The sequence below is a fragment of the Candoia aspera genome, chromosome 5 (assembly GCF_035149785.1).
Source record: "Candoia aspera isolate rCanAsp1 chromosome 5, rCanAsp1.hap2, whole genome shotgun sequence".
Classification (NCBI taxonomy): Eukaryota; Metazoa; Chordata; class Lepidosauria; order Squamata; family Boidae; genus Candoia; species Candoia aspera.
Window position 1 is genome coordinate 50,167,162 of NC_086157.1, and position 24,662 is coordinate 50,191,823.

The following is a 24,662-nucleotide window of genomic DNA, read 5'->3' on the forward strand; positions in this document are numbered from 1 at the left end:
TCGCTACAGAAGAATATATAAAACAAAAGTTGGGACGTGATAGAAAATAGAAGAAATTTTGAGGGATTTTTGTGAAAGTAATAAAAGAGTTTTAGATGTCCTAAAATATTGACTATACCTTTCCTTGATCTTATGCATGTAATGTGTATATTAGTTGAACTGAAATCAGTGCGGTATATTTCTGTGATATGTCTATAGAGTTATATATGAATTTTTTTACCTGTATTTATGATAATACTAGGATTACTATGTTTTGGAACACATTTGTATTAATATCATAAATTGACATTACTTTTGCTACACTTTTTATCAGCGCTAATATTAAATAGCTATTTTGTTTCATTGTAATGCTGCTAATTTTTCCCCCTTTGTATTGACATAGTAGAAATGATAGAGCTAACACCATGGATAAGGGTGCTGTATGTTTCAAAGTGGGGAACCTGTGTAATTAAAAAAAGACTTGCCTTAACTGATTTCATAATTGACAGAATATTTATTTAACTTGCTGTAAATTGACACACCTCTAGACAGAGACAATTATGACTGACTGTATAACATCTGACAGAATCAATTATGACTGACTGTTGTTTGCTACCTTTGCATAGAAATAGATGAAACACAGGTATTTAGAACAAAGTCTACTGCTTGTGTTCCTGTATTTGATATAATTAAATACAATAATGTAGGGGAAGTAAAAAAAAAGTCAGCTGCTAATGGTTTATAATTTAGCATATTCTTCTAAGTAAATAAGAATGATGCACTGACTCCTGAACACACAAGAGTAATTGGATAAGAAGTATATGTGCCAAGCTGCAACTTGCAAAATGAACAATCATTCGTTGTTAAATATTCTTCACATCCTTTTAGAATTAACAAAAACCAAGTTAAAATAAATTAGCAGCTTTGCTCACCAGTAACGTTACTATGAAAAGACCAACTGTCCATTAAATAGGTATAAAATATAAAAACCTCCCATGCAAGTGAAGGCAAGCAAAAAAAATGGCTTCTATTTATTTATGCACTACTTTAATGAGGGAAAAACTAAATAATGAAAATATTTAAAAGAATGTCCATATATGTTATATATTCCATATTCACTTCAATCATTAAAATAACAATTGATAAATTTTTAATTTAAACTGTTTTTCTTTTATAGTTTACATCATTCAGTTTAAAAGTTAATTGATGTATGTGTATATATTTTATATTTAAAAGCTAGTAATCCTTTAGGAAGCTCTTTGTGTGAAAACATTGCACAGTATACATCTTGTTCTAATGTTGTGAAAGGCTATTTAGATTTTTTTCTGACGCAGATGTAGATATTTTGTAAAAGGTATGGTAGTTGCTGTAAAATTGTGTTCTATCCATATATCTGAATGTTCCACAGGCAATTTCAATCATGTAACAACATTGTTCTCAAAAAGGATGAACTATTTTATTGATTAAAAATTCATTTAGAAAAAAAAGGAGCTTGTATATGCATCTCCAAGTTGGATGGTATGGTAGGCTGAAAGTATTGACTGACTGTGTGCTATACAATGGTCACAATTGTCTTTTACTAAGGAGAGCACAGAACGATGCTTGTTGCCATTCTTACTCTGCTGTGTGGCAGTGCAAATAGTCCCCTTTCTAACCAACCTGGTGGGAAAAGTCAATATCCCATCAGCAGAGGAGGTAAACACATCAGGAGCTGTGTTCTCTCTCATCTTCCCTGCTCTATATTACTACAGTTCTTTAAATCTATTCTCCCCAGTCATCAAATGTACTTCTGTCATTCAAATGCATATACTTCTGCAGTGCAAATAAGGCTATAGTCTAAATTTAGTGGTGTGGATTCTCTTTAGTGTTTTATATTTTAAAATAAAATATTCCTCGTTAATTTTGCATGGCACTTTTCTACTATTAGCAACTTTTCTTGGAAAGCTCTCTTTTTCTTTTTAAATGTACATATCAATTTTCTTTTAAGCAATGTTTGTGTGTTTATATGGATTACCTTCTCAGTTTTAGCCAAGATCCAGTACTCTGCACAAGAACATTAATCTTGTATTGCTTTGGGCAGCAGTTCTCTCAAGACAGTCATTTAGAGGTCAGAGACTACCCAGCAGGACTGGTCCTACCAATAGGCCTAGTGAGGCAGCTGCTTGAGATAGCAGTTACAGTATATAGGAGGCAGCACCAAGAGGTAAAAAGACTACGCTCTGAATGGCACACAGCCTGCCATGGGATCTCTAAGCTTTGCTGCCCCCAAATTTTGTGAAGGGCACCATTCTATTACCAGTTTCCAAATAAGATTTAATTGCCCATCTCATCTTCTGCACATGGATGACAGGGTGATAGCTCATCCTTTGCTAAAGACAGCAAATGTCTTGGGCTGGCCTACTTTCTCAGTGACTCCATCAAGTTCAGTATTTTTAGTTGGATGAAAAAATGACACTAAAGCCTTTGTGCATGCAGAAAAAAAATGCACAAAAGTGTGAGTCTGTCTTCATTCAAATAATTGTTTAACATCCTTCTCCAACTTCAGCACTTTCCAGATGCATAGATTTCAACTTCCTGTATAATGAAATGCTAAGGAAAAGGGTAGGCACTGCATGAGACTAAAAATAAAACAAGGCAGTTTTCACTGATCTACAGTCTAGTTAATAAGACATTAAAATCAGGGAAAAGGGGGGAGCTAAAGGAGTGCTAATTGACAAACTTCATTCAAGGAAATTTGTTAAATAAATGCTAATATAAGTTACTAGGCCTTGAGACATATTTTAAAAGTGGGGAAGACACTGTAGACTAGGTCTCAGTTGGCCATGAGTTCCAGAGCTGGGGCAGTGAGAAGGGGAAATCATTTCTTTATATATTTCTTTTCTTTTTATTTACTATATTATTTTTTTATTTATTTTCTATTTTTCTTTCTATTTTTTCTTCTTTTCTGCACTTTCTACTTTTTATCCTTTTATTTTTTAGTATGTATTTTTTTATCTTTATCTTTATTTTTATCTTTTTAATTGTAATGCTTAATAAAATTATTAAAAAACTAAACCCAAGCAAGAGAATATCCAAACCATACAGTCTATAAAAATATAAATTATACAAGATAAAAAGAATTAAATGAATAGGAAAGAAAGAATAGCTGGATGTGACCAGAGAAATGAAAAAATTGTCAGTAGAAAACATAGTGAAAAATAGTGAATACAAGTAGTCCTCACTTAATGACAATAGTTGGGACCGGAATTTCCATTGCTAAGCAATGTGGTCATAAAGCACAACATCACATGTAATGGAAATTCCAGCACTTCCTGTTGCTGTTGTTAAGCAAATCACCATGGGTTGTTAAGTGAGAATGTCATGTGGTCACCATTTACACCTCCTGCTGGCTTCCCCATTGACTTTGCTTGTAGGAAGGCAAAGAAGGTCACAATTGGCGATCACATGACTGCAGGATGCTGTGACATCATAATTGAGAGCCAGGTGCCAGGCACCTGGATCTCAATCACATGACTGAGGGGACACTGCGGCCAATGTAAGTACAAGGACCGGTCATAATTACCACTTGTTCAGCACCACCGCAAGTTTGAGCAGTCGCTGAAGGAGTGGTCGTTAAGTCAGGATCACATGTAATAGTAAAACCTTAATGAAATCTACATACTTATGAATGTCCTTAAAGTGCAAGTATGGCTCTCCCAGATGTTCATCATCCCTCACCATATGACCAATGGTGAGAAATGATGAGATTTGCAAGCAAACAGCTGGAAGACTGTATGTTGCTCTCTTCTGCTAGTAATATCCACTAAACCCAGAGGGTCTTACTTCTCTAAGTTGCAGAAAATGAAAATGAGTAAAACAAAAATATCAATAATATAATCTATAATTCTGCAAAGCCTGTGCATGAGATGCTTTAAAATCTGTAGGAGCACATACGAAGTAGCTCTTTCAAATAGTTAAAGCAGCTGCATCTTTTTCTATGCACATAGAGGGAGAAGCACTTTGCTTTTCTCTAAAAAATGCAAAAAGAAGACTGCCAAAATGCTGTCAAAATGTTTCAGAGACAACCAGAAACATCTTCTAAAATAGTTATGAGTCTGGAAGAAGATGTAGATACTTTAATGATTTCAAAAGAGGTGTTTCATACGTACTCCTGCACATTCCAAAACACTTATTTCAAAAGATTTTCAGAACCACATCTTATGAAATAATAGAATCACAATTTGTCTACATTTTTATTATTTTTTCCAAATGCACACAGAGAGCCATTGTGAGGTAGTGGTAAAGATGTTGGGTTAAGGCCAAGGTCCAAGTCCACCCTGAGTCACAGAAGTTCACTAGGTGACTTTGAGTCAGTCTCTCAGCTCAGTCTAGTTCACAAGCTAGTTGCAGTGGGCATTTACTAGAAGCAGTTGTTTTTTTATGTTAGACTGTATCTTAAAACTCCAGTGTCTTGAAATGCTCTGGTACTACTTTTGCAAATTCCAGTGTACTCATCCCCCCCCCCCCGTCTCTCTCTCTGAACATTAATAACTTGTCTAGTTTTCAGCACTACAGTTCTCAGAGAGGATTGTAATTCAGTTATTTGGTTTACACGTGGGAAGTGTCAGGATCTATCCTTTCCACCTCTAGTTAAGATCTAGTAGCAGGCAATGTGAAAGGCCTCTGAGACCAAGAAGAATCACTGCCAATTAGTCTGATCTAAAGGGATCGCTTGATCTGATATAAGACAACTTCTTGTGATCCGTTGTCGTTCTTCCACTGGCATTTATAGTTTCAGATTTTGTTTTCTCAAGATAGCTGTAGGCTATCTATCTGTAGAGCCTATCTGTCTATATGCTCCCAAAAATGTAGCTCAATAAAATATGCAACTTGCTTGCTATTGCCACTGAATGTGTTAAAGCATATAGCAAAGGGGGAAGGGTGCCTGCAAGTATTTCCTCGAGCACTTTACAAGTGCATAAATGAATTCATAAAGAGAATTTCTGATTTTCTGATTGCAGCCATCATAAACGGCTTTTCTAAAAATTTGAGAGAAAAATATAAGTGTGGAACAGAATGTTCCTTTCATTTTAATAGCCTTCAGAGCATTTCTGTAGGGACTTTTGTATGCCTTATAATAAGCAATTAAAGAAAGTTCCCAATGTCCTCATCATTATAAAGCTCTTCAGTAATTTAGTCAGGAGAGAAGGTTCACAACATTCAAAGCAGATGGTCAGACAATCATGGCACTAAACTTGGTTTTATTTTCTTCATTAAACCTCTTCACTATCAGTTGGTTCTGTGATATAGCTGAATCTGTTCCCTCATTCCTGTTCTTCTCTACCCTCTCTACCCCAATTTCTTCAGCATTAAAGGACAAACTATGCTTCCTAACATTTACTGACAGAAGCTGGTGTGCCAATACAGTTGGGGCATGACAAGTGGGTTGACTAATTCCTTGATGCAGTTGATCTGTTTGTAAATAACAAGTACGACACTTACATAAACATGCCGACCAAAGTACTTTTTAAAAATGTAAGCAGAGGAATAGCAAGCTTAGCAGCAGGCATCTTGCAGAGAATTCTGGGATTTGAGGGTCATCATGATTTAAAAAGATAAAAGTTTTGCAAAGTGTTGGCTAATTGGTAATTCTTTTTTTCTCCCTAATCTTTTAATTTTCTCTAACCCTACAGATGAATTGAAGAAGATGCTGGAAATTCACAAGGAGGGATATAAAAAGCTGAAGAACACAGTAGACAAATGGTTGTCTATGAGCAGCTATTCTGAAGTAAACCTCAGCAAACTCTTTCAGACATTCAGCATAGTAAAATCTGGGGAAGAGTCCAGTACTTAAAAATGTATTTGTGGCCTCTTTCTATAGGCAGTAATCTTCTTTTTCTCTTATTTTCTGTCTATTGAGGTATACTAGTATGGCTGTAGATTAAGAAAGCTAATATCCTTTAAATCTAAGTTTATTCAGTACTAAAAATATGAAAAGGAAAAGCATATTAAAAGTTGATGAATATACTAAGCAGCTGCACAATTTATGTTTTATATGGATTGTTGTATTTTGAGACCTAGAATGGAAGCAAGAGATAGAAAAATAGCTCCTTTAACTGAATAATTTCCAGTGAGAGTTGCTGGAATGAAGTGATCCTAGACTTTGCTTCAGAGTATTTAGCAAATGTGCTTTAACAGAGGTCTTTGTAGAAGCACTGATGGTTTCTGTTTTCATAATTTATTTAGTTGGTGATATAGATAACATTGTAATTGTTTTTGCTCTGTGAGGAGATGCCAAACAAGAGTATTGTGCTGCAATGATATAGAATAACTGAATGGAAACTAATATGAAAGAATCAACTGACTTCTTATAGGCCAAGGAGATTGTGTGTTGCAAATTCTCATAGCCCTCTGAATGTTACTTGTCAATTCTTTAGGAGTCAACAAAATAAGTAGTGCAACCTATTATGGTTAGAAGAAGCTAATTGTGGCAAAAATGGACCAAATTTAAGCTAACAAAAGGAATAACTTTATGGTAAGCAAATAAAGCTGTGGAAAAGTTTTAGGGAGCTTATAATTGGTTAATTGCCAATAAACAATTAACAGATACAACAGAAGTCATACCAACCTCATAGGTAATTTTGGGCTGGATCTCTGAGTGGGAAAGGGAGATACTGGACTCTTTATATAGATTTTATTCCTTAATTTCTGTGAGTCTAATAATGTCATTTACTAGTATATGTAAAAGCATTTTAAATGTAGATGTAAACATTTACACAGTTGAAGGAAATATAATAAAATTATTTGTATAAAGATTTGAATGGTGTATACATACTAAATATACCTGTGAAATAGCACAGTGATATTGGTGGACAAGTAATTTGTAATTTATATCCCCCACTTCATGCCTGATTTTACTGATAGATGAATAAACAAATACGGTGGTGATGTCCCATCTATTTCAGCTTTCATTAATCCAAAAGTCAGAGATCAGGTAAAATCTTTGTTTTGATTTACCTTGCCTTGCTGAAGGGTGAGTTGCAGTGTGCCAACAGAACTCCTCTACAAAGGCCTTGCATTTGGTTGGGTAGAGCAGCTCAACGTGTAGAGAGAAATTTCTTTGTAAACAACTCTGGATTGGGGAAGTTCACTGTGCCAGGTTCTGTTTTCCCAGTATATAATTTCAGTATTAGTTAAAAGAGACATATGGATGGCCATGCTTTATTTGTACCTATTACTAGTATATAAGCAGGCCACTTACAGTAGCCCAGGCTTTGATGGGTAAAAGCACATTTTTATCCTAAATTAAAATAATGTATTTACAAATACTGCACAGGTTTTGGTATCTCCCATGTTCAGAACATTTATTTGTAAAATATGAGGAAATGAAAAATAACAAACATGTATATAGATAAGCACATGACATAACCTCAGCAAGACTATAATTTCACATACAATATTATCATATAGAATTTTGCAGAAAATTTAAGCAAATATTTTACTTCTACAAATGTAAATTTAAAAATTATATAAATATAAATTTCATAATGGAATTTTGCATTTCATCTTAATTACTAGGGAAGATATTTTTGCACTGTAAGATAAATAAAGCTAGCTTGTTTGATGCTTTGTTACAAGTAAATGTCTAAATGTTTACTCTGCTAAATCTGCTACTGATATGACCGATTCTGACTACTCAGCCTACTTTGACTGTTTCACCTTATTTTAACTGTGGAAAAGCTGAGAAGTGCAAAGCCATCTTTGTGTACATTAATCTTTATGTGCATGTTAAATTCATTGTACTGTAGAATTGGAAAACACTGAAAACAAGCCTGAGTTGTTCAGAGAAGACCTGGGCTCAGTTACCCTCCCTTCTCCCTTTTTTCTGTGTGTAGTTAAAAATAACAAAGTTAGGTTGATGGACGGGGAAGGAGGTTTTGATACATAAGCTCAGAAGCCAGACTTCACAGATAGTATTTATTAAAAGAAAGGAACCCAATGAATTGTTTCATCTTGTGCCAGAATCATTTCTTGCTGGATAAAAATTACTTTTCTATTTCCCAACTTCAGCCTATTTTTCATCTTGCCTTGTTTGCCTCTCTTCTGTTGAGCACCTAAATATTTCTTAATTGAACCGCTCATCCTGCACTCCTCTTATAGCTGTTTAATAGATTAACTCATCTGTGCCAGCTTCAAATTTCAGATTAAAATTCCTTCATCCTGAAGGCAGCATTATCAGGTTGTTGGAGGCTGTTTTCAAACCTTGGTTTTGAATAGCAGCGGCTCTGCATTAATTTAACCACTAAGCTAATAAGTAGGTTTCGTTTTGTTATGCTAAGCTTTATTGCTTTTCTTTTGATCAGAATGGTGTTGTTGAGCAAAGCAGCAGACAAGGCATTCTTTGATGAGGGAATTAGTGCTCTATTCTTCCTCTATTATTCATAGCACAGTGGAATATGTAAGTACCTGAGGGTGTCAAAGGAGAGCAGGCTCTATTGCAAAGTGTTCGCCTTGTTTCTCTCAATAGCTGACTATGAGATGATAAACTGCTTAATACACTGCACTAATTGGATGAGAGCAAAAAGAGATGGGAATTAAGGCAAGGCAAAAAGAGAGAGTGCTACCAGCCTTCATTCACTCTTTCACCACTTTAACAGCACCAAAGGAGGCACAAGCTTTCTATAAGCAGGCTAGAGGTTTTGTGCAGAGATAAAATGAACCTGTTAGTGAATTCAAGTAATACACTAATTATTGCACAGTATAAATACCACTACTGGTTTTATAACATGAAGGTAAACTTCTTTTGAGATGGTTATAGGATTGCTTGGCAGTAGCATAGATCCTAATAAGGGACCAGAGTAATAACGCCCCTGGATTAACAAAATTGCTGCCTGCAGAAGTATGATTCTGGCTTTTACAAGGATTTCTGTGGAATGAATAAAAATGACTGAGTGACATTTCTTAATGCATAATGGATTGATAATGATTCCCTTTTCTTTCAAGTAAAATATGCACTTCAAACTCTACTGTTAATCATGTCCAGGGGCAAATGTTCTTTTTTCTATAAAAATATTTTTGCACCTATGGCGTTTTTAAATATATATACTCCAAAACACATATGTGTATAAGGTGGTGTCAGTTAAATTTATGGTTATTTGGAAGAATTGCAGTTTGTTCGTAAAAACAAACATGCTGAAGAGCCCACTGGGTCTGTGTGAATGCAAATTCTGAGGGGAGAAAAATCCATGGAATCAAAATTTGCCACCCTCACCACAGAGGCCTTCCACTAGAGCCATCTCAGTGAACCTTTTCTTAAATTCTCTTTGCAATGCCCACCAATACACTTCCTTTACAGGGCAAGCCATGCTCTTCTCCTAGGTGCTGCAATGCTACTGTATTGTGATCAATTACTGTCATTTCCTATTAGCGGTCCTAGGCTGTATTGGGGCAGGGTGTCAGTGGGAGTATGTGATGCATACATGAAATGTGCTGTACAACCATTCCAATTCCATATAATTAATTTTACAAGGAAGGAATTCAGGAGAAGTTGACTTCAGTTCACTTCTCTGTGGATTATCCAAAGTGAAATAGTATTTCCATTTTTTTACCATTGAGTGTATACAGAAAACAGCCTTTGGACACACAGAAGACTACAAGGGGAGGGGGAAAGTGCCTCAGAAAAAGTAGAAGGTGGGGGGCTCAGCTTTGTGAAACTTCCTGGGAAGCCTTAGGTGGGATTTGCAGAGAGGCTTGTTTTACCTTCCTACCTTGCCAGAGCCGCTTTCATAGCTGACTCATGGATTAAAATGAGAAAAGCCTGGTGTGCCCTCGCTAGGGCCCGATAGGTGTTCCCCGCCGCCGCCGAGCCAGGCCAGCGTTCAGGAAAGGAAAAGGTCGTGGGTTTCGGTGGCGGCTTTGAGGGCTTGTCAGGCGTGACAGCCCGGCCCCTTTTTCTAATCCGGGGAAGACCGAAGCTCCTTTTTGAAGCGCGAGCAAGGGCAAGCTCCGTCCGCTACGGCCGACGGTAAAGGGCCCCTCCAGCTGCGGAAGAATAGGGGGCCTTTCACTGGGGGGTTGTTTGCAGCAGCCGAGTGACATGGGATTAGGAGGTTGGTAAACCAGGGGCTCGGGGGGCTTTCAATGGGACGGCGATGTAATCCTTGGAGGCAATTTCACGCGATTTGCTTCAGCTCCATGGCAGGGTCAAATGGCTTGGAAAAAGGAGAGATGGAGCTGGAGGAGGAAGGCGCTCCGCCGCGCCTGCGGTTCAGTTCCCCTAAAGGGAGAGGAGGTGCTACAGGCAGTATCTGCTGCTCTTGTCAGTAGTAGTGGCTGTGGCTGTGGCTGTGGCAGAGTAGCGTCATCGTCTTTCTTCCCCCCTCTCGGCCTGGGGAAAGAAAACCCCCGAGCGGAGCCCCGATGCAAGCCGGCCTCTTTTATTCCTCAGCGCTTGGCCCTGGAAAGCTCCCGCCAAATCTCCAGGCGAGAGAGACGGGAACGCAGCCCAGCGGACTCTGACTGTCCCTCAGTTTCGTACGCCCCCGCCCCCACCCCCACCCCAACCCCAACCCCAACCCAACCCGCAGGCGGGTGTGTGCCGTGGCTCCGAGCGGGCTCCGAGACGCTTCCGGCTCCCCGCGCGGTTACTTGCTGGCTGGTGGACGACTGGCTCCCAGCCTCTTGGAAGACCCCGTCCTCCCGCGGCTTGATCTACAAGCTCGCTCTTGGGACAGAGGCCGCCAAGCAGAAGCCTTCCAGGTCTGTCCCCGAAGTCACCAGTGGGAGGAAAGACATTTTCGGCCGAAAGCGGGAAAGAAAAAGTATCGAGGGAGGGCGGGGCGCGCGCTTACCACCTCTGCTCACGTTTAAAGCGGAAGAAAAGTGTGGCCATTGAAAAGTTCCCTGTTAGAGTACCCGAGATGTTGACTTGGAAGTAAGTCTTATTGCTCTCGATGGTAAGTGTATTTGAGATGACCGGTGCTCTAAAGTCCAATCCTATAGATGTTAGCTATTTTAAGGGCCCTGCCTAGGCCACGATCGCATATCCACCTTCCAAACGGGACTTTCTTCTGAACAGACAGGCATAGGATTGGGCCATCAACCTTTTACATCCACTCCGTAGTTCTAGACCAGCTTTCCCTTCTGGTTCCAGTTATACTGAGACTACAGTTTCCAGAATTCCCAGCCAACCCGTTTGGAAAGTGGGCGAGGATTCTACGCTAACCAAAGCGAAGTCTGAGAATTTTGTCAGAAAATTTGCCAAAGCCTTTTTCAATCTTATTTGTTTATGTATATCGTCCGCGCATCTATTTATCAGCTCAAACATTTGTGAAAAGTCCGTCTTTTCCCCACATTCTCTAAAAGAGTCAAATCCTCCGCATCTGCTTATCTCCCCCCACCACCACCTCGTTATTAGCATGATTGCTTCCAATGACGCTGCATCTCCAGGTAGCTTTTAGAATTATTGATAAACGTGTGTATATATAGAGATATATTTATTTTCTATGGGTAACACTTTCCCACTTGATCGCAAGGAAAAGTGAGAGCAATAACAACATTACACAGAAGTACGTTTCCGTTTCCGATGGCCTTTCTCTGGCTTGCTGGCATTCTCTCTCTCTCGAGGTTTTGGGAAACTCTAGAGTTAATAAGTTAAAGAGTTTGTACATAAATATTTGTCTAGGGCCCCTATAATATCTACAACACAGGAAAAAAAATCTACAGAAATGACAAACTTGTACAAACACTACACTGAGTGCAATTATTATATAACATTTCAAATATACAAAGCTCTGGATTTTTTTCTTTTTCGTATTTTTTTTTAATAACAATGGTATGTACAGTATCGAGCATCACAGTATAGTGATTTTTAAACAGTCCATATGCTAGCGTTATATTTCCCTTTGGTTTACTATAAAACCCTTGGTTGATGTGACCGGTGGACAAAGAGACCAGACCCACCCCTCCCCACGTGCTCTACTTGGCCTTGGCCCTGTCAGCAAGCATCTGCGGTTGACGGTCCTTTTCTGGGCTGGTGAGCACAGCCCAGGCGAAGAGCGCAGCCTGGCCTGCACCGCCCTTCATTTTCTCAACCACCCCACCGACCTGCCTGTCTTGTCTCGAGCCTCCCGCAACTCGGGCAGGTGCTTTGCTGACCAAGTCGCCGATCTAGCGTGGAAAAAACTGCCGGCCGAGGAGGGGTTGGCTCCTGCGGATTGGCCCAAGGGAAGCCGCAGAAGTGGCGCCTCCCCGCCGCCTGTCCCCCTCCAGAAAGCGTGTGTCCGCTGGCTTCCCTCCCGTTTTGGTCTTGGATTCGTGCCTCTGCCGATTCGCCCACCAACCCCCTGGGAGCGGCTTAGCACACCTCTTTGCCCGCGCTGTTCCCGGGGAGGATGTTGAGCTGCGTGAGCTGCGCCGCGTGCTCCTTGGCTTTCAGGCGTAGCGCCGCAATGCTGGAGGCGCGCCGGTCCGCTGCCGCTGTGGCCGGGTCAGAGAGGCCGCTCGATTGCACGGCGTTGTCCACGGCAGGGGCTGGCTGTCGCAGCAGGGCAGCGGCAGTGGAAGCGCTAGTCAGCGGGGCCATGGTGGAAAAGAGCCTGCAAGCAAAGGAGACACGGGACAGTCAGTCTTAAGGGGGCAGAAAGTCCCGCAGTTCCCTCTATGGGAGCAAGAGTGGGGCTGCCATTTCAGTTTCAGATGTATTCCCTTTGCAGGACGGACTGCTTTTCAGAGCTCCAAAAGTCGGGAAGGCGACAAGTTGACAACCTCAAGTTGGAGGAGCCTAACTAGGAAGTCGCGGGAGAACGAGGAAGTCTCTTTTTGGGCCCGCTTTCTCGTTTGTTCCCGGGCCTGGGACTGAATTTCCCCTGCTCGCTTTTGGCGGGACAGCCTTCTCGGGCCCTTCTGAAGCCGAGATTTGGGGGAGGAGGCTGGGGAAAGAGGGAAATGGAAAAAACCCGATGCCGGCAGGCAAAGGGTCGCGTTTATTGATTGCTGCGTTGCCCCTTTGCTGGTGACAGAAGCCCGCTCCAAGAAACGAGCAATCGGTCGAAACTGGGACTCGCCTTGGCTTGCACGGAGAGCGAGCTCGGCAAGGAGACAGGAGTCGGCTCGTCCCTTCCCTCCAACCTACAACCGCGGTTCGACTGGCCTTTGATAGTTCGTATCTGGTCTGCCGAACCCGTGCTCCCCACTATCAATCCCGGGCTCGGTCCTTTGCCCCCACCCCACGTCTTACGAAAAGCTCCCCGGCGCCCGGATGCCCAAAGCGGAGCCCGTCTCTCGGCTTCGCTGCCGCGCAGATCCCCCTCCTCAGCGGGGAGTGCCGCTCTAGCGGATTGCCTCACAGCGGAACTCCAATTACGTTCCGGCAGCCCCTAGCAATGACACAATCTGCGACATGCCTTCCCTGCTCCTTTTTCCTCCCGCGGCTCTCCCGGCGCTGTTCAGCTGACCCTCTTTGACCGGCACGTCGAGAGACGCGGGCTCTCCATTAACCAAGGAGGTGATTACTGACATCAGCGCGGCGAGGAATTGAACTGCGGGCCCGGAAGGCAACGGGAGGGACCAACAACGACCCATACTGGCTAGTCTCTGGGATGGGCTGCCGGGGCTGGCGCCTGGCTTCCGTCTGGAGTGGTTTCTCAGTTCCACAGCCCGCCCGTCTGCTTGGCGAAATGCTTTATGCAGTTCAACTCAGGGATGACCGCTTTGGCTCTGGCTGGGCTAGACTTTTGTAGGTTTTCGTTGCAAAAAGGGAGGCCGAGAGCAATGGGGAGAGGGGGAGCAATATCAGCATTCCTCAACTGGGAGCCCTCGTGGTTGGCAATATTGGCAGTTTTAGTTCCGCCACCTCTGGAGGATGGGAGAGTCTGGCAGGTGTAATAGTTAGGAACCGGAGCCACTTCAAATCGCCTTCCCAAAAACGTTGCTTGTTAAGAGCAAAGGGGAATCTCGCTCAAGAGGATGAGTTTTTCTCTCCCTGCCCCCCACCCCCGCCTTGCAACTTCAATTGCACGCGGCCCATTAGTCTCTCTTCAGCGAGCTTCTTACAACTCATTTTTCAATGTTTTCGGTGGTAGGGGGCGAGCTGCAGCACCAGGCTACGTCAGGATTTAAAGAAAAGCACTAAAGTGTAGAAGCATCGTGATCAGTAGGGGGCGTAGTAATCCAGTAACCGTTTGGGAAATCGAGTCATCCTCATTGCGGAGGGGAGGCAGAGAGTTTCGTTTTCATTGGTAGACATTCCCCAACCCCTTAAACTCTTAATTTAACTTGGATTTCCACTCCTCCTGCAAGTGATAATTTTGTTTTAAGTGGCGTCGCACCCCAATGAATATATTCTCCTTTTGTTCTCCTGTTACATTTCCATTATATTTTCATCTCTCCAGTTTTGATAAACGCGACACTGTCTCGTTGTCTACTTATTTAGTCAGTGGCTTTTTATTTCATTGTTTGGATTTTATCTAAGGAAATGCAGCTACATCTCCCCTATCCCCTGCCTGATTTACAGCTTTATTTTGTATTCAGTTGAAAGCGTCCAAGCTAGGGAACCTGGCCGTCCCTCACGGGCTCTTTCTCTCCAATACATTGAGTTTTCAGTTGAGTTAAGTTTAATTACATATGGCCCACCTACTATTCCGCTCTCCCCAATTTATGTCAATTGTATATTACAGTTCTTTTTTGTAAGCATTTGGAGTAAAATATACTATTATAGGGAAATAATCCCAAACCCCCAGGTCACTCTTTTTTGGGGAAAAAAATCCTAACTTCTAATCGATATGTTTAAACTTAAATTGTCGAAACGCACTTGCCAAAGATGTTATAAATTACTCTGTCCAGTTAGAAGATAGGAAATTAGACATAAGTCGCACAACAGTTTTTTTAAATCCATAATTTTTTAAAAAGGAGTGCCTAGGGAACTCCTGAAATGTGCAACCCTCCCCAAAGAGACTGAACTACTACAGCCTGCCTACAAATGGAAATCTTTAGCTACTTCATGCGAAGAGGCTGGAAGAGCATTCCTACCACAGCCAAGCCTACACTGAACACAGTGAAATTAAATTCTGAGTAATCGCAGCCCGTGTTGGACTGCAAGTCTGGGAGGTCAAATTTGGCACTCCCATCATTGACTAGATAACCGCTTTATTCTTTTAATGAGTGTAATCTCGGCACTGAGAATTCTTGGAATAATTAAAAAAAAAAAAGTCCGAGTTCCAAATCCTTAGGCAGAAGGGTTCCACCCACCTTCCCCAAGAATCAACTTGCCCCTAGCTCCGCCCCTTTGACTTCGGAAATGGGTGCTTCTGGATCTACGCGTACCCCGAAGAAATCTTCCCCCCACTTCACCCTCGTGCCGCGGGGCAAGTTCAGCACCTTTCCAGCGGCCCGCGACTGACCAGTTTGGGAGGAGGCACGTGAGGGGGGAGTTTACCTGCCAAAAGCGGGGCTGATGAAGGCCGGGTGCCGAAATACAGCCGCTCCCAGGAAAGTGCTGAGGCCTAGCGGGGTGCTGCTGGGGGGCAAGGCTGCAGAGCCCGGAGGTGGAGGCGGGAGGCTGGGAAAGGCGGCGGCGGCGGCAGCGGCGGCGGCGGCGGCCGTCCAGGCGGAGTCGAGAGCTGGGTGGTGAGGAGGGAAAGGACTAGCATCAAGGTAGGGACTGAGCGGGTGAGATGCCGACAGCGGGCCAGGGAAAGGCAGGCCGGGTGGGTGGCTCTGAGCGCCGGCCTTTTCCCTCTTCCGCCATTTGGCTCTCCGGTTCTGGAACCAGACCTGGAAGCCAAAAGAAAACAAGGGGCAAGGCGGTTAGTAAGCGCGGCCCTTCCCACTCCTGCTCCTCGGCGGCCAGCAAGCGATCTTCAGGAAGACAACCCGCCTCCGCGCCGCCCTGAGACTTTGCGGAGGAGAGCGAACGAGAGACCGGCTGCTGACCTCGCCAAACCAGGAGGGGAAGAGGGGATTCAGCCGCAAAGCTTGCCTGGGTGGCTTCTCCAGAAAGCCACCAAGTAACCTGGTAACCTTCTATTTTTCCGGCAGAGGTGGAAAGAAAGATGCCTCCATCTCATGGAAGCAGTTGTGAAATCTGCCTAATAGACTATGGATTTCTCATCTGGTCTCTAGAAGGAAGCAAAGCAAATTGGTCCTCTTATCTATCAAGAGAAACAGCCAAGGCTGTAGAGTTGAATAAATCAAAAGCTCCTTCACTCTACATAAATCCAAAACAAAGGTTCACAGCTGTAGAAAGTCACCTAAACTTAAGATACTGGGCAGATTTTCATAGTTTCCTCTGAAATCAATGGTGCAGACGTCTAAATTAAAGGCTTTAGCAGATGGAGGGATACATTAACTTATTCTCAAGTTCTACTCAAAAGTAAAAACCCAGCTAGACAGAACTACTTTTTATGATATCATTAATGCAGCATTTCTTCTCTCTTTCCTCTCATCCTCATGGGAGGGCTTAGGCTGTTAGCCCCTGGCTGGCAGAGATTTGTTTCTCTCTCTCTCTCTCTCTCTCTCTCTCTCTTCCATGTGTCAAGGAAACTCTTGGGGTATATAAACAATAAATTATTCCGATCAGTTATGAACTGTTAATGTCCAGGATTTATCTGGCCCGCTTAAAGCAGACCAAGCCACTGGAATGACCTTTTGAAATACATGTATTTATTTCTTCTTAGTAGAAACAGGCACTTTGTTGACTGGGCCTCTATTGGAGGAGTTTCTTTGACGCAGCCTTTTTCTGCCTGATCTGCTCTAGATGTGCAACTCCCATCTATCCCCAGGTAACCAATGGCTGGGGATAGTGAATCTAGCTAGAGCTGATGAGAAGTGTGTAATATAAGACAAATGCTGCAATATTCAAGAAGCAATATCTAATGTTTCCTTAATGTCTTCAAAGCTTTACACATAACTTTCTCTATCCTTTCCTTTCTCTGCACCAATGGTTTGACAAACACTTGAATATTTTCAGCAACTTAGGTGGCAGGTTAAACATGTTAAAGGCTCCAATACTTGAGAGTATTAATAATAATAAATAACCTTTGCAGCTATTCATCCTCATCGTCATTAACAATCTGTCCAGCTTTCTGCACTGCTGGCTGCCCTCCCCTTGCAGATAACTCTTGTTCTTTCATGGGGAAGAGCAAAAGAGGAAGCTTCCTTTCCTGTGTTCTTTTCTTTAACCAAAACTTGGGTAAATGGATTTCCATAAAGTAACTCATATCAGTCATTGGCATCTTTTATTCTGTTTTAAAGTGATGAGCTTAAGTAGCATAGTAATATTAACAATATTGTTAAAATTGATAGGAACAATGCAACAATATTGTTGTAATATTAACAATTACAACAATATGAAAGGAAAAGGAGAGGAAAATTTTTTATCTATGAATTTCGATTCCACTTCCACCAAATAAAAGAATTTACAAAAGAGATAGAAAGGAGGAAAGACATTATAGCTGGCAAAAAGTGTGGGAAAGAAAGGGGGCCTTCCTTACATAGGTAGCTCCTGGTTTGCTCTGATCACCTCCAAGAAGGCCCTCCATTTAGCCCTACCACAGCCAGCCCAGACACTGAGGCTTAAGGCAGTGGAAATTTTGGCATCTCCTGGTGTGCCTTTCCTGTTTCCAACTCAATTAGCAACATGCCCCCACCCCGGAAATTCTCCTTTTATTGAATTAATAAATCTGAGTATACCCAAAGGTAAACCAAGGGATTCTAATAATTCATATTCTCCCTAATTACATCTTCTCTGGTGAATAAGAAGGAAGGGGAGGGCCAGAAAGAAAGACGGGTGATGAAGGGGAAGGGGGGGGTCTTAGTCTCTTGCTCGCTCTCTTTTTTAGTTATTTAACTTTCCCACGACTCATTCCCCTGAGCTGAAAATCCTGAGTTGCTGTCACATCTCTGTTTGACAATAGAGAAATGTGTCAACAGAGAGGAGGGAACTGGGCTCTTCATTAGCTCCTCTAATGCGAGAAGCTGTTGTGTATTAAATGAGCCATATGGAATTTATGATGCTTTTGCTGTGCTTGGCTTTCTGTGTAAAGTGATTTGCTCAGTGCAGAGCCCAAAGGCTGAGCCATCTGTTGGGGGTATGGTTAGCCTCCTGCACTCCAGAGTCTCTGTTGAAGGGGCAACTCTGCCCCCCCTCAAACCTTTTGAATTGCCTGGCATGCTCAAGTCAAAAGGAAACCAGGACACTAGCTGGCTCTCGTGGTCAGGGTGGGGGCTGAGAACTGAACCCCTTGTCCCCTTCTGGGGCCCTCTTTGCTCTTGCACCAGCATGCCTGACTTGCCCTTTGAGACATGTTTGGAGAGGCTAAAAATTGCCACAAGGTGTTCCACTGCAGTGGGGAAGGAAAGGAGGCTTTGTTGGGGACCTGTTCTCTCCTGGACATTGCCTCGGAAAAAAAATTGGAGAAAGAACATGGCAGTCCTGTGATCATCCCCTCCATTTTTGAACTTAATTTGGGGTCGGGGGAAGAGGATGAGTCTAAGTGGATAAAATCAATGACTTAAAGTATCTCGTTTTGCCCTACTGAGGAGCTCCCCTGTCCAGCTGATATCTGTCTCCCACGCCTTCAATTTCCAATCCTTCCCAGACTCACCTGCACTCTGGCTTCAGTCAGATCCAGGCGCATCGCCAGCTCTTCCCTGGGAGGGAAAGAAGTACAAGACAGGTGCTCAGCTGAGACCCTGAAAGTGGTCTGGGAGAGAAAGAGACAAGGGGCAGATAGACCAGCCAGTGGGTGTGAGATAGAAACTGCGGAGGGCCCAAGGTTCAATTTTTCCTGTTCTTCCCTTGCTCAGATCAAAGTGAAACCCTGTTTGCCCAGCCCCACATCTGGTGGGGTCCCTGCCTTTTGCCTTAGAGTCTTCTGTGATGGTGGGATGTCCCGCAATCTGAGGCTTCCCTGGCGCATCCTTCCTCTCCACTCCTGGATTAAAGCAGGAAACACTTCGCCCTAAGCCCTTGCTGGCTGGCTGGCATCAGGTGGACAACACAGGCGTTACCTGTTGCTTTTCATCAGGCTCAATATAATTTCTTAATATTCCCTTTTTTCTCCAGAGAGAAAGAAGGTGTGAAATAGAGGGCAGCGTTCTCCAGGAGGGGCCAAGCCGGGCCCACCTCCCCCCTGGCATCTCCAGCCAAGGCCTTTGAGGAAGGCTCCCACCTCCAATACTGCGCCGCAGCACAGGGGAGCTCCATTGAGCTGCAACACGAGCCCTTCATTGCGGTGATTATTGCAACAATTAAAGCAAATCGGAAACCATTAGGGTGTTAGGAAACTGTTCATAATCTGTTTACTTCGAACCCGGGCGACTCCCGGGATAATTGGCTCTCCCTCCGCTCGGAAGAAAAGCGCAGTGCCGGCCAAAGTGGGAGTCTGGCCGGGCTCGAGAGGAAAAAGTGCCCGACGCCTTCAAGCTGCCAAAAGGGACCGGCCGTTGGGTTTCCTGCAGGAGCGATTTAGAGAACCCAGCGCATTTCGGCTCTGATCTGCGCCCAGGGAAGTAGAAAAGCCGACACCCATCCCCATTCTCACATACGGGGTTTTTGGCACTGAAATCAGGCTGTTGGTGTGCTCCGCTGACCCATTTCCAAGCGAAAAGACGGAGCGTTTTTCGGGTCCTGGCCAGGCTAGAAAGGTGCGTGCATATCAGCAACGAAGACGGGCATTGTAGCGCCCCAACGGAGTTTGACTGACGGTACGAAATAAGCTGCTATAAAAGCTAGCAAGAAACGGCCTTAGCAAGGGATCCTGTCAGTTTTTTCCATCATCCAAACGCGGTCCCTCTTCCCGCGGAAATAACATGCACTGTGGCAGGTTAACGAATTTAAAGAGACATCCCTCCGTCCTTCTCTGCCTCCCTCCCTCTCTCAGAAGACAAGCAAAGTCGAGGAAGAATCCCAGACTATTGGTAAGAAGGAGAAGATTGAGTAAACGGCGGGCTTTGCAGACGGAGAATTTCTTTGCAAAACCCAGGAAAACTGCCTACGAACCTGGTCGAGCAAGACCCTGCGCCGGCAAAGAAAAATCATTCAACCAGGATTTTTTCCAGGTCAACATCTTTTCCCCCTCGCTGCCCTTAAGGGAAGGGACTGAGTTGGGTTCTATTAGGAGCACCTACTTTTGCTCTCCCGTTAGCAATAGACTGGGTCCTGCAAAAATGGAGGAGGGAATTCCTAAAGGAAAAGGCTGATAATAAATAAACGAACAAATAACTAAATAAAAATGCTGAAGCTAGAAACAAGACTGATACCGGAATTGATTGTTTTCTGTTGAATTAAGCTCTAGTCTTAAGCTAAGGAAAGGCGAGGATTTTCCCTCTCAAGCCACGAATGTTTCCGAAGCCATTTTAATTTTGGATGGAGGCAGGGACGGAGAGTTCTGCCCGGCGCTTCAGGAGGAGACCGGCCGGCAGTCCTCAGCCTGACCGGAGCTTCCTGTGGTTGAGCTGCTTAGGCGCACCCAAAGAACAGTAACAGCTTTCTCTTCCCCACCTCTAGTTTTTTCCCATCTCCTATTTTCCGGACCACGTCCAGAAATGACTACGGTCTGCGAGCGGGCAAGCAAGCACTTGCAGCCTCTCTGCCAAAATGCTCCGGCCGGACGCTGCCACCTCGTTCCATATTTTTAGCCTTCGACAGTGGAATACTTTGATCTTTTCCTCTCTGTATGTATATGACTTCCACTGCGAGGGCAGCTTTCCAGCTTCAACGGAAAACTGTGAAACTGATACCTGACAGACTAGCCAGAGGATCAGGGCAAAAATAGATTGGAGTTTGGCAACGATGTGGCCAAAATTCGGCCACAGCTGTCCTTGGCAGACAAGCTTAGAGCCTGAAGACCAGCGGAGCGCCGGGCACGCTAACTTGGAAAGGCCGCTGAATGTGGGGAAAGGCGACTTCCCAAAGCACGGGAGTAGCGGAAGGGAGAAGCAAAGCGGGACACGGAAGTGAGTCTGCGGAGGAGGACCCGAAGAAGACCCGCGACGCGCATCTCCTCTTCATATCAAACGTTTTCGCTCTTTCCAGCCCTGGAGTATCGTTCCTTCTGCCTACCTGCCACTTCCTCCCATTTCCTTCTGATTGCGTAAATACAAACAAATAAACCAATTCAAAAAACCCTCCTCCCCAGAAGACCCCCTGCCCCGTCGATCGGCCTTTCCTGATCCCGCAGCTCTTTTTTCTCGGTCCTAAGAGTTCCTTTCGACGGGCCATCCTGACGCCTCCCCACCCCACAGCCGCTTGGAGGTCAGCTTCTCCCAGCCTTTCATTCCCTACCTGGTGAAGACGTCTGGGTAGTGGGTCTTCTGGAAGGCCCTCTCGAGCTCCTCCAGCTGGTAGCTGGTGAAGGTGGTGCGGTAACGGCGTTGCTTCCTCTTGAGCAGCCCCTCCTCGGAATCACTGCCCGCCGACAGGCACACGCTGTCCTCTCCGTCCTTGCCGTCGGCCAGCTCGTCGGCAGGGAGCATCAGCTCCTCCTTGGGAGAGCCGCCAGCACCCTCGCTTCCCGCCGCCGCAGGCCCCACGCTAGCCCCACCCGCGGCCCCCGCGCTCCGGCGGGCGTCTTTGGCCTCGGCCAGCAGTTCGTCGTCCTCATCCAGCTCCTCATCCAGCTCCTCGGCCTCCTCTTCCTCCTCTTCCTCTTCTTCCTCGTCCTCGTCCTCGTCCAGCAGTTCCTCCTCCCGGCCCGGCCTACCGTCGGGGCCGCTGCCACCTCCAGGGCTGCTCAAGTCGTCAAGCGCGCTAGCAGTTCGCGCGAAGGGCGCGTTCTCCCGATAGGACTTGCTTCGGCTGATGCTGACCTGTGGCGCCTGGCTGATCTTGAGAGAGTCCCACGACGAGGCGCTTGCCTCGGCCCGCGCCAGCAGTCGGCCCCCACCAGGCCCATAGAGGCGGCGCAACTTGGGCGGCAGATGCAGCTCTCCCGTCTCGAAGCCGGGTGGGCTGCCCTTGCCTGGTCCTGCCAGAGACAGAGACATGCACGGGTCGTGAGTCCAGCAGCTAAAGACGGGCTTCTCGGCAAGAGAGCTCCGCTCCCGCAAAAAGTCCCGCGTGAGTCACCCTCCCTCCCTTCTCCTCAGCTAGGTTGAATCAATTGAGCCCAAAGGAATTCCGTCAGAATCAAGGTAATTTCCCCCTTCTTTAATAACATACAAAGTCTCTTTTTTTCATACACAGATTTCAGGACGGTTTACAGAATTTCAGGGCGGTATATATATGCCACCTTAATTATACAGGATATAGAATCGAGCTTTTAATTCAAAGAAGCTGCAGCAAACAGCATTACCCTAGAACATTTCCCAACCTCGTTTTGGTTCCAAACACTATTACCTTCAATTACTAACTTTAAAGGGGGTCCTTCTCCTCCAGCTGGCATCTGACACCTGTCGGGTTCTGTCAAATTAATTTCTACATTTCTCTGGAGGTAGCAAGATAGACCCGCCTTGGAAGCCAAACCTGGAACTCCAGGCCTGAGAGAAAGTGGTTTAGAAAAAGCCGAATTCTCTTCCACTCTCCCTTCATCAAGAAAATCAGAACGGAGCATCCAATTTCCTACAAGATGTGGACACTGAACTGGACTCTCCCCCTACCCCCACCAGATGGTTTCGCCTTTAATCTAGGCCTGGCAGGCAAAGGCGCTGCCAAGCTGGAGAAAATACCCGCACAGAACTCTTGACAACGGTCGTCATTTGTCCTCACAACGCCACCCGCCCAAACCCGAAAAGGGAGGGGGACAGAAAAAGAGGTCCTCGGTTCTGCATCCAGCCCCCCCTTCCCCCGAGTAGGGTAAACCTTGCAGGGAGTTCAACTGGGTACACCGGAGAGGTAGTCTGAGACAAGACCGAACCGGCAGAAGATGCGGATGGGGAACAGAGTTCTTCCGAATGTGATTCGGCCTCCAGCTGCAGCCCGACTGCCCAAGTTGCGACCGCCCGAGTTTGGGACGCGGCTGCAGAGCAGCACCCCCTCCCCATTCAGTCCCAGGGCCAAGGGCGGAGTGGAAGAGAACAGCAGCCAGGAGAGTTGATATCCAGGGCTGCGGGCAAGGCAGGAATCTGCCCCCCTCCTCTTCGAACCTAAGTTGCCTCCCTTTTCCGCCCTCCTCTCTTCGATGCCCTTAACTCTCTCTCACCTTGCCCGGCCTTGTCCGGCTCCGTCCGGTTGGCCAGAGGCGGCAGAGTGGGAGCTGCTCCTAACAGCCTCATCTTGCATGGACTCCTCCTGCCCAGGATGCTGTCGATGCAATAGGAGGAGAGCAAAGTTGGCGATTTACTTTTGCATTCGGGCCTCTCGGAGCAGCTCTCCTCTTGGTATTGGCTGCTCATGGCTTTGGCTTGCTTGCACTCTCCCGGGCCGTGCGGGGGCTGGAGCTTTGGCTGGGGCTGGTACCCCTCCCCCCTCTAAGCAGCAGCTGAGGCTCGCCCCTCTTCCTGCCCAGGACACGAGGAACCAGGGTAGCGACTGCGCTGCAATCGCTTGGCTCTTGATTCTCTCTCCTCCACGTGCTGGAAGGCGCGCTCTGATTGGCTCTTGCCAGAGGCTGGGCAGCCTCCGGCTTCCAGCCCAAGGCAAAATGTGGCCTGGATCGTGGAGGAGGAGGGGAATGGTATAGGTTGGACCAAGTTGGATGGCTTTCCCGACGTCCCCCTTGCTGCAGCTGGCAAGAAGAATTGAATCACTTTTTCCACGAAAAGGAAAATATCACATTCCCCTCCCCCCAATGCTACAAGGAGCGGGCAGGATTGTCCCGTGTAATTCAGATTACAACAAATCTCAGCTGCATTGATAAAAGTAGAAACTTCTTCCATGTGCATCGACTGCATTTTGCTTAGAAGCTTAATTGCAATATTCAAGATATCTTCCCGTTCTTAATTTTAAGAAATAAATTGTTGAGACTTGGATTTTTGAATGAATCGCTGGATTAATCATTACTTTCAGTCATGTTCTTTATAAAGCTAAACTAATACTATGGGAAATATTTAGAGGCAACCCGGTGCATACCCATCCAGAAATCGATCAGATTTATTTTCTGGGCACTAAATTTAGGATTGTCTCCTTAACATGAGACTGTACGTGCAGACCGTGCAGGTTCACACACTACCATTTTTCTAGACAAAAACATTTACAATAAAGAGGTTATGTAGCCGCCGACAAACTGATACGGAAAAACTTGGTGGGTCATCCAAACCAGATCACATTACGAACGTTGTGACTGATGTGTGTGTAATATGTAACTTCAGTCGCAATGGGTAGGAATTATGACATACAACCCTTCCTTCCTTCCTTCCTTCCTTCCTTCCTTCCTTCCTTCCTTCCTTCCTTCCTTCCTTCCTTCCTTCCTTCCTTCCTTCCTCTTTCCTCACCGACGCAAATCCGGATCTCCCTAAGATTAAAAACGAACGTCGTTGGCACAAAACGGCGCTTTCGCTGGAATAACAAAACGGGGGAATTTGGAGCCCAGCTTTATGGCTTGTTCACCTCTGAGATAGAAAGCAAGGCTAAAAGCCTCACTGCTTAAAGACTGAGGTTGGGCAATTGGGAAAACCCTTTCACCTTTTCTAAAATAGGAACTCTTTCTTTCTGATCTGCACGCTCTTCTCTCCTGTTTCCTGGTGCGTGAATTCGACTTGCCTCGCTACCGAAGTTGTGCCTTCGGTTGGGCAAGAACCAAAACGAGCCGGGAGACAGAAACCGTTCA

General features: G+C 45.0%; 3 protein-coding genes across 3 annotated transcripts in view; 2 read left to right on the plus strand and 1 right to left on the minus strand.

The window, feature by feature from the left end:
- Positions 1 to 6,773, plus strand: part of POLA1 (DNA polymerase alpha 1, catalytic subunit) — a 251,317-nt gene extending 244,544 nt beyond the window's left edge. Inside the window, exon 38 of the mRNA XM_063304690.1 lies at positions 5,652 to 6,773. Within this exon, the coding sequence (XP_063160760.1) occupies positions 5,652 to 5,812 (161 nt within the window). The 3' untranslated portion in view covers positions 5,813 to 6,773. The remainder of the gene's footprint in view (positions 1 to 5,651) is intronic.
- The window catches only part of PDK3 (pyruvate dehydrogenase kinase 3), a 674,093-nt gene that overhangs the window by 347,273 nt on the left and 302,158 nt on the right, over positions 1 to 24,662 (plus strand). The window lies entirely within an intron of this gene.
- ARX (aristaless related homeobox) lies at positions 11,459 to 23,409 on the minus strand. Its single transcript, XM_063305198.1, has 5 exons — positions 23,097 to 23,409; positions 21,242 to 21,923; positions 18,561 to 18,606; positions 15,392 to 15,729; positions 11,459 to 12,554 (listed from the first exon to the last, which is right to left on the minus strand). Exons 1-5 carry the CDS (start codon positions 23,287 to 23,289, stop codon positions 12,314 to 12,316), a joined length of 1,500 nt encoding a protein of 499 aa, XP_063161268.1. The 5' UTR covers positions 23,290 to 23,409; the 3' UTR covers positions 11,459 to 12,313.